This window comes from Urocampus carinirostris, chromosome 19 (assembly GCF_059441175.1).
Source record: "Urocampus carinirostris isolate Australia breed hairy pipefish chromosome 19, RoL_Ucar_1.0, whole genome shotgun sequence".
Classification (NCBI taxonomy): domain Eukaryota; kingdom Metazoa; phylum Chordata; class Actinopteri; order Syngnathiformes; family Syngnathidae; genus Urocampus; species Urocampus carinirostris.
Genome location: NC_142367.1, coordinates 509,534 through 519,986, shown reverse-complemented (window position 1 = coordinate 519,986; position 10,453 = coordinate 509,534). Strand labels below are relative to the sequence as shown.

Sequence of the window (10,453 nt, the reverse complement as noted above, 5' to 3'; positions counted from 1 at the left end):
AACACCCCCCTGCGGAACTGGCTGCTGGACTTCCTCTGTGACAGACCCCAATCAGTGCGGATAGGTCAGAACAGTTCAGATGTCATCTACCTCAGCACGGGCTCCCCCCAAGGCTGCGTCCTAAGCCCCTTGCTGTTCACCTTGATGACACACGACTGCGTCCCTAGGTCCGCCACAAACCACATCGTGAAGTATGCTGACGACACAACAGTGGTGGGCCTCATCAGGGATGACAACGACCTGGCCTACAGAGAGGAGGTGGAGCAGTTGGTGGGCTGGTGCAGGGACAACAGCCTGGTCCTGAATGTCGACAAAACTAAAGAGATCATTGTCGACTTTAGGAAAAACCAGCCCAACCATGCCCCACTTTGCATCAACAACAAGGCTGTGGAGGTTGTCAGCAGTATCAAGTTCCTAGGGGTGCACATTACAAACAAACTCACCTGGTCCGTAAACACTGCATCACTGGTTAAGAGGGCACAGCAGCGCCTGTACTTCCTGCGGAGGATGAGGAGAGCCCACCTGCCCCCACCCTCCCTCATTACATTCTACAGGGGCACCATAGAGAGTATCCTGACCAGCTGTATCTCTGTGTGGTGTGGAGGCTGCAGCGCTACCGACTGGGGTAGTGTTAGGAGGGTAACGAGGACAGCAGAGAAAATAATCGGGACTACACTTCCCTCCATTCAGGACATTGGCCAGAAGCACTGCCTATCCCATGCTAAAAACATTACCGGGGACCCCTCTCACCCCCATCATGGACTGTTCACTCTGCTAGCCTCTGGGAAGAGGTACTGCAGTGTGCGGTGCAGGACCACCAGGCTCCGCAATAGTCTAGTCCCCCTGGCCATTAGACTGTTAAATGGTCAATCTAACATATAGTTAACTTAAATCTAAACGGCTGCTAATCTGACTTTTGCACTACTGGCAGTTTTTTTTATAGCTTGCCACTCCTGCACATTGCTCTCTGCACTATTGTAATTACAGCGTTATTGTTACAGTGTTAATGTTACTGTGTACCTGACTTGTTAACCTGACTGCCCATTTTGCGCATCTGGTTAGCTACTCTTCTTGCACTATCGGAACTATGGTAAAATACTATACGTAGCCAAAATACAATACAACATTATTTATATCTGTACATTCAAGGAAACTGTGGGGGTCAGATGCATCGACATTTCGTTCTGTATACACGTGTACTAGAATGACAATAAAGTAGATCTGAATCTGAATCTGAATCTGAATCTGAATCAAAGCAGGACTGGCCAAGACGTTTACAAACACTCACATTCATGTACAATTGCACTGCTCATGAAACTACTGGATATGCACCATTTTACTTGATGTTTGGGAGAGTTCCTCGCCTCCCAGTCGACACTCTGTTTGGGAACATTTTGTCTGACCCTGACATTACCACCTACGGCAGATATGTTGCAAAACTGTCTGAAGACCTGAGGGAGGCTATGTCAATTGCTCAGGAACATGCAAAAAAGGAACAGGGCAGACAGACTCGACTCTATAACAGGGCAGCAAGGGCCGTCAATTGGAGTTGGAGATAGAGTCCTTGTGGCGAACAAAAATGAGAGGGGCAAGCGAAAATTGGCTGATAGGTGGGAGTCTACCATCTACACTGTTATTGAGATGAACCCTCAAACACACACATTCAAAATTCAAGACACCATCACAGGGAATGAGAAGGTTGTTCACCGTAACCTGCTGATGTTGGTTAACTTTCTCCCAGTTCAAGACCAGCCCTCTCTCCAGTCTGATTTGTCTTTGTCCTCTGCACAATCATCTGCCTTGTTTGTTCTTCAATGACCAGTCCCACTGTCTCCGAAGAATCTCATGCTCGAGTGCCTGCTCAGCTAAACCGGTCTGGATGTGCTGCAGATGATGCGCAGAGTCTTGTAAGCATCTCAGGCCCTGACAACTACACAGATCTCACGCCTGCGTCTGGGGAGAGAACCAGAGAGTGGGTGCATGGGCTGAACTCTGAAAGTTCTGATCACTCTGGTCATTCCTTGACCACTCATACTCACGACACTGCTGTTAGGGATGACATTTCGACTCTTAGTGAGCATGATCATGTTCAATCTGTAGTGGCTGCTGTCTCTGGAGGTAACGTTAGCCACACTGATCAACCAGAGTCTGCACCACACCGCACTACACGCCTGGGTCGTGTTATACGACCAGTCAACAGGCTTCTTCACACTATGGCTAGACAAGATGTCACCAGACACCTACAGTGTAATGTTTAGACTATGCGTAACACAGTAGTTCGAGCTCTTGGGGCATGACATTTTTTCCCTTTAAAATTCTTTTGAAATAACTTGGTTTTGGAGATAATGTTTTGTGCTCATTTATGTCTTATATATGTCTTGGGTGAATGTGGAATGTGTAAGGCATTCTATAGCCGGTGGCTGGTTCAGAGAATTTCCTCTGTCCACTGCATCCTTAAAGGATACTTCTCAAGTCGGTCCTAATATGTGTGACCCAATGACTACTGTTAGATATTGATTTTGATTTTATAACCAAGTGTCAGATTTTGTCCAGAATTCGGTGGGGGTGGGTGTAACAGAGTTGAAATTTGATTGTTTTGAATGTTTTTTTGAATTCTCACAAAATCTGTGTTTTTGTTGTATTACTGTTAATATTCCGGTACCTCATTCAGTTGTTAAGTCATGGGCGTCTGCGACTGTTCTTTTCGTTTGGCACTTTATGGGCTTCAGCGCTTGCCGTAGCTTAAGTTTGTAAGCGTTGAAGATAATTGCAGTCGTGAACAGAGGCCCCTGTATTGTTTTGTTTATTGAATGCAGGCAATAAACCCAGAGATTGTGAAACCTTGTGTCGTGCATGAAAGAGGGTCGCTACACTAGCATTATTCTCTTTTCATAATTTTTATTTTTTTTTAAATTTTAGAACCAGCTGCGATTAAAGAAAATCCGTGAAGTAGTGACCCACTTTTTGTTTTTTTTGGGCAGCCTAAGTTCAAGCGGACTTTCTGACTTGCCGACTGAGAATGTGTGAGTGTGTCATGATTACCGATGTGAATCACCTGTGCCCGCTCCAACCGCCAACTGCCTCGGACTCTGATTGGCTCCCTGTCCCTGTTTAAACCCCGGTCTTTCTGTCACCTGTTGTCAGTCCGTCTGCGAACCTCAGTTAACACTAGCCAAGCCTTTTTTCAACCCTGAATCCTACCTGTTTTTACTCCTGTCTGTTCCCCTGGCTTCGACCCGTTTTTGATCCTGACCACGTCTACTCTCCCGTCCCGGCTTTCGACCTTTTTCTGTCCTCGACCACTTCAACTCTCCTTTCCTGGCTTACCACTCGTTTTTCCGTTCCCGACACTGCCATCGCTTGCTATGGAAGATCCACTTTCGCGTTCGGAGCGACCTGCTTCCTGCATCCAGCAATCACTGAAACGTGGGCGCAACCCTTTCTCCTTCTTACAATAAAACTTGTGAGAAACGCAACGCAAGTTGGTCCTGTTTACATACTGTTCTTGACAGAGAGAGAACAAATACAATACATATATATATATTTTTTTACTTTTTATTTCTCACACCAATTTTGACAGAGGTTTGATTCCACCATCTTACATCAGCACAAAATATATACACTTGACACACTCATAAATAACAGAAGGAACAACAAAGAAGAAAAAATACTATTAATAGAAAAGAAGAATAAATGTTCATACGATACATCCATACAAAAAGAAATATATATATATATATAAAATAATAAATAAAAATATACACCCAAAAAAAAAAACCCATAATAAATAGGGGGAGGTATTTAGACATCAAGTAAAATTTGTGTGATAGGCTTCCATCTTTTCTCGAATTGGTCAAGTTTCAGTTGAAGTCTTGCAGTGATTTTTTCCATAATGTACATTTGCTTTAATTTGTCTCTCCATTGTTTTATGTCAGGAGGTTGTAGTTTCAGCCAGGACACTGTGATCATTTTCTTTGCTACCAGAAGCATTACCCCTAGTATATATTTCTGTTGACCAGATAGTAATTCTTCTGGCAAAATTCCTATTACGTAAGCCTTTGGGTCCAACCGCAACTCCCAGCCAGTAATTAATTTTATTTCTCTCTGGATACTTCTCCAAAAATTTAATATTATAGGGCAATTCCAGAAAATATGCGTAAAGTCTCAAACCCCCCCACAGTTACGCCAACATAGATTTGAGGTATTTTTATATTTTGAAGTGATAGAGGGTGTATAGAAGAATCGCATTTTTACTTTCCATTCAAACTCCCTCCAAGTCGGGCTGTTGGTTATTTTGTGTCCCTCTTTCAATGTTTTTTCCCATTCGTTGTCTTTTATCGCTACATTAGTTTCTTGTTCCCATTTTTCCTTAACTGCCATGTCCACATTACTGAGATCCATTCTCAGGGCTTTATATAGTTTTGATATAACCCCCTTTATTGATTGTCCTTTTGTATATGATATTAATAATTCCTCTACCTTAGTTGGCTCCTTACATATTTTCCCCCATTCCTCGTGTTTCTGGAGGTAATGCCTTAGTTGCAAATATTTGTAAAAATCATTCCTGGGTAGGTCAAATTCTTGTTGGAGTTGTTCGAATGATTTCATTGCCTGTGCTTCCAATACTTGGGTAATCAACATCAGTCCTTTTTGGGCCCATTTTTGAAACCCTACCTCCATAACCCCAGGTTTAAAGTCTGGGTTTTTCGCTATTTTGGTAGCCCTATTCACAGATCTTGATATTTTTAATTTTTTTTGTATTGTTGACCAAGTTTTAATAGTTCCCTTAATCCATTCATTCTGGATTTTTAATTTCTTCCACCTCGTGACTGATATGTATGGTAACGATTCCACAGGCATATTTGGACAAGATCGCTGCTCCATGTCCACCCATATCGTATCTTTGTCTGTAGTAATCCACAAGATGAGTGCTTTAATTTGAGCTGCCCAATAGTAATATTTAATATTGGGTAGGTCTAGGCCCCCTTTTTCTTTAGGAGCTAACAGGGTTTTGTATTTTATTCTAGGTTTCTTGTTTTGCCAAATGAATTTTGTTATCAATTTATTTAACATTTTAAATGTGGATGCCGGGATCAGAATTGGAAGGGATTGAAACAGAAATAATAGTCTTGGTAATATGTTCATTCTAATTGTTTCTATCCTTCCGATAAGACTTAAGGGCAAAATTTCCCATTTTTCCAAATCTTTCCTTATTTCTTTCATCAACATTCCATAATTTGCATCAAACAGCTGTGTGGAATGTGGTGTAATGGTCACCCCCAAATATTTAAACCCTTTATTTGTCCATTTAAAATCAAATCTTTCAATCACATCTGTTGGACATTTTCCTGATATCATCATTGCTATTGATTTGCTCTCATTATTTGAATACCCAGCTACTTCTCCATATATTTTAAGGCTCTCCAACAGTGGTGGTATTGATAACGAAGGTTCCTTCAGCATTACCAACAGGTCGTCTGCAAACAATGATATTTTATGTTCTGTTCCTCCTTCATCAAATATCCCCCTTATTTGCTCATTTTGTCTAATTGATTCTGCGAGTGGTTCTATGCTTATTGCAAACAAGAGTGGGCTTAAACAATCCCCTTGCCGGACTCCTCTTTTGATATCAAAGAAATCTGAACAGTGACCATTTACTCTAAGACGAGATTTAGGATTTTTATAGATTATTTTCACCCATTCAACAAATATTTGAGGGAAGCCAAAAGCTATAAGTGATTGATGTAAGAAGCTCCATTTCACCCCATCGAAAGCTTTTTGTGCATCCAAGCTCAGTAACATCGAGGGTTGGGTCTTAGATTTTGTGCTCGTAATTATGTTTAGTATCCTCCTAGTATTGTTTGCACCCTGCCTTCCCGGAATAAACCCTGTTTGATCATTTCTAATTAATTTCGCTATAAATTTCTGCATTCTTTTTGCCAGTATGCTTGTAAGAATTTTTAGATCATTACAAAGTAAACTAACTGGTCTATAGCTTTCACACAATATTGGTTCTTTTCCTTCTTTGTGCAAGACTGTTATGATGGCTTCCGACCATGATTTGGGGGGATCTCCTTTTGATAGAGCATAGTTAAATACTTTATGCAGTACTGGTGTTAATTCTTCCTTAAAGCTTTTGTACAACACCCCCGGAAATCCATCCGTTCCTGGTGATTTATTTATTTTTAAGTTATCTATTGTATCTTGTATTTCCTGTTTTGTAATGGGGCGAATAATTTCTAATGTATCCCCCCCTGTTAGTGTTGGTAAATGTAGTTTTCCTAAAAAGTTTTGTGCCGTGTAGTTATCTAAGTCATTTTCTGAGTCCTTGTATAATTCTTTATAATAATCTGCAAATGCTTCTGCTATACCTTTGGGTTTTACTAAACATTGTTTAGAGATAGAATTATATCACAAATAAAACATCCTATCTGTTTGGGCCTTTTTAAGTTGGAAGGCTAGCAGTCGACTGGCTCTATTGCCCATTTCATAGTATCTCTGGTTCACAAAGCGCAGAGCCCCTTCTGCTTTATTTGTCAAAAGTTCATCTAATTTGCTTCTGGTTGTTTTTAATACCTGTAATCTGGATTCATTTGGTGTTTTTTTATGTTCTTCTTCTAGTTCCTTAATCTTATCCTCCAATTCCTTCTGATTCTTTAAGCGTGTTCGTTTCAGTCGGGACGATATTTCAATTAATTTCCCCTTTATTACAGCTTTCCCTCCTTCCCATAATATTGATGGAGAAACCTCATTGTTGTCATTGATTTGGAAATATTCTTTTATACACCGTTTTATTTCCTGTACTACAATTTTATCTGAGAGGAGAGATACATTCATCCTCCAATACCTAAAATGGGGTTCATTGTCTAAACTTAGTTTCAAAGTAATTGGAGAATGGTCACTTATAGTAATATTCTCTATACCACACTCTACTACTGTATGCATATGTTGTCTTGAAATGTAGAAGTAATCAATTCTCGAATAGCTGCCATGCGGGTTTGAATAGAAAGTATAGTCTTTAGTTTGGGGATTCTTCTCTCTCCATGGATCTATCAATCCCAATTCTTTAGTTATGTTATTCAACATCCTCGACCTCTTTGTATTTGTTCCATGTACTGAAGGATACTTGTCCACTTTGCAATTCTGTACAGTGTTAAAGTCACCTCCTATAAGTAACATTCCCTTCGCACAGTTGGTTATTACTTTAGCTAATACTTGAAAAAATGTCCCCTTTTCCTCAAACATTCATTATTGATATTTCCCAACCGGCCATTGACCCTATAATCATTATATATTGCCCCAGATTGTCCTTCACTTCTTTTTCGACTTTAAACGCCACCCCTTTTCCAAGTAAAATTGCTACTCCCCTCCTTTTACCATAGGATGCGTAGAACACCTGGTTCACCCATTCTCTTTTTAGCTTCTTATGTTCAATCTCTGTCAAATGTGTCTCTTGTAAATAAGGCTATTGAGCTCTGCAATGTATTGAGTTTATTCAATATCTTCTTTCTCTTGATGGGGTGGTTTAGCCCATGTACATTATATGAAACAATATTTAGATTGCTCATGATTTGTATTGAGTCTCACTGATTTTTGAAGCATACAAAAACACTACATTAATTACTAACACCTCCATTGACAAAACAAACCAAATAACTAACAAACATATTGACAAGCACACATAATTCCCCACCAAAAAGAAAAAAAACACACCCAAAAAACAAAAACCCATGTCTTCCAAGAGTCCAATCGGAGAGTTGTGGCTACCCTCCTGGAAATATGCACTCAGTGCGTGAACAACTTTTGTACCGTCGTCTATAGTTATAACTAACTAAATATTTTATCGTAGCTCTATGCCAGTATATATATATATATATATATATATATATATATATATATATATATATACAGGACTGTCTCAGAAAATTAAGAATATTGTGATAAAGTTCTTTATTTTCTGTAATGCAATTAAAAAAACAAAAAATGTCATACATTCTGGATTCATTACACATCAACTGAACTATTTCAAGCCTATTATTTTAATATTTCTGAATTTAGCTTACAGCTTAAGAAAACTCAAAAATCCTATCTCAAAATATTAGAATATCATGAAAAAGTATACAAGTAGGCTATTCAACTAATCACCTGAATCATCTAATTAACTCGAAACACCTTGCGAGGGTTTCCTGAGCCTTAAAAACACTCAGCTTGGTTCAGTAAACTAAATCACAAGTATGGGGAAGACTGCTGATCTGACTGCTGTCCAGAGGACCGTCATTGATACCCTCCATCACGAGGGTAAGACACAAAAAGAAATTTCTCAAAGAGCAGGCTGTTCACAGAGTGCAGTTTCAAAGCATATCCACAAAAAGTCTGTTGGAAGGGAAAAATGTGGCCGGAAACGCTGCACAACCAAGAAAGATGACCGCTTCCAGAATTTGGGGGAGCTTCAAAGACAGTGGGCTGAAGCTGGAGTCCAGGTATCAAAAGCCACAGTTCACAGACGTGTCCGGGAAATGGGCTACAATAGCCGTATTCCCATGGTCAAGCCACTTCTGAACTCAAGACAACAGAAGAAGCGTCTGACTTGGGCTATGGAGAAGAAGCACTGGACAGTTGCAGAGTGGTCCAAAGTCCTCTTTTCAGACCAAAGCAAGTTTTGCATTTCATTTGGAAGTCAAGGCGCCAGAGTCTGGAGAAAGGCTGGAGAGGAGCAAAATCCAAGTTGCTTGAAATCCATTGTGAAGTTCCCACAGTCAGCAATGGTTTGGGGAGCCATGTCAGCTGCTGGTGTTGGTCCACTGTGTTTCATCAAGTCCAGAGTAAATGCAACTGTGTACCAAGAGATTTTAGAGCACTACATGCTTCCATCTGCTGAAAAGCTCTATGGAGATGAGGATTTCATTTTCCAGCATGATCTGGCACCTGCCCACAGTGCCAAAACCACCAGTAACTGGTGCACTGACCATGGCATCACTGTCCTTGATTGGCCTGCTAATTCCCCTGACCTGAACCCCATCGAGAATTTGTGGGGTATAGTTAAGAAGAAGATGAAAGACACCAGACCTACAAATGCAAATGAGCTGAAGGCCGCTATCAAAGCATCCTGGGCATCAATAGTCAAGTCAAGTCATTTTTATTGTATAGTAACACCTCAGCAATGCCACAGGCTGATTGCCTCCATGCCACGCCGGATTGATGCAGTAATCCGTGCAAAAGGATTCCCAACCAAGTACTGAGTGCATCAATGGACATTTTCAAATGTTTGATTTAGTTTTGCTGTTATAAAATTATTTTTTTACTTGGTCTGAGGAAGTATTCTAATATTTTGAGATAGGGTTTTTGAGTTTTTTTCAGCTGTAAGCCAAATTCAGCAATATTAAAATAATAAAAGGCTTGAAATAGTTCAGTTGATGTGTAATGAATCCAGAATGTATGACATTTTTGTTTTTTTAATTGCATTACAGAAAATAAAGAACTTTATCACAATATTCTAATTTTCCGAGACAGTCCTGTATATATATATATATATATATTGTTTTAATTTAAAGATAACAATTTTACTTGGTATTTTACTTAGTTCTAACTTATTGAATTTTTAATAGAAAGGGCAGATATGGTCCTTACTCTTTCACCCCAAATCCAAATTTGGCTTTGTTTTGCTCCATGAGAGCTTGTAAGTCACCTTCTATGATGGGGGTGTTCCTTTGTCTTCCTCTTAATTCCGGTCACTGTGGTCCAAATGTTCTTTGACAACATCTTTTGCGGTGTCTCCGTGTTGTCCTCTTCCACTTCGATCCCCATTTCTTTTAGCAATGTTGCTGCCTCCATCAGTGTAGAGAATGTTCTTATTCCTGAGTCCAAAAACATCTTCAGCTGGGCTCTTTAGTGATTTTTGTCAGAGCACTTTTCCTTGCTGCCGTCTACCTCATTGCGCCACCGGAAGTCACAACACATATTTTAAATTGATTGATATTTTTGAGGTGGTGGGGTGAGACAGAGAAAAAGAGATAAGAGAGAGAGAGTGAGCGAGGGGGAGAGAGAGGAAAAGGGAGAAAGAGTTACAACAAATAGAAACTATGACTAAATATTTTAAATTAGTTGATGTTTTATTTAGGGGGGTGCGCCTTGATCAAAACCATGCTGAAAGAGAGAAAGAACAAGAAAGAAATAGAAAAATTTAGAGAAAGAGCGAGAGGGAGACAACAGAGAAAGAGAGAAACAGAGACAGGGATAGAGAAAGAAAGAAAGAGACGAAGCGGGACCTAACCTCTTCTCAGTGAGATGCAGATTGCAGAGCAGGTGTTCACTCACAATACAGCATGCAAGACACTATATGATTTGGCCATTCGGCATCAGAGATCTCAAGTAAAGAGGTTGCTGGCGGAACGGCATGAATCTTGGCTGCCTCCACCCCCAATTTACACGCCCCCCTTCCCCAATTAAACCCCTC

The 10,453-nt window shown here is 40.2% G+C and overlaps 1 protein-coding gene across 1 annotated transcript in view; it reads right to left on the bottom strand.

The window, feature by feature from the left end:
• Positions 1–3,535: 3,535 nt before the first annotated feature.
• hpdl (4-hydroxyphenylpyruvate dioxygenase-like) overlaps positions 3,536–10,453 on the bottom strand; it is a 28,023-nt gene continuing 21,105 nt past the window's right edge. Inside the window, exon 6 of the mRNA XM_088323462.1 lies at positions 3,536–9,854. Coding sequence (XP_088179588.1) covers positions 9,849–9,854 — 6 coding nt within the window. The 3' untranslated portion in view covers positions 3,536–9,848. The remainder of the gene's footprint in view (positions 9,855–10,453) is intronic.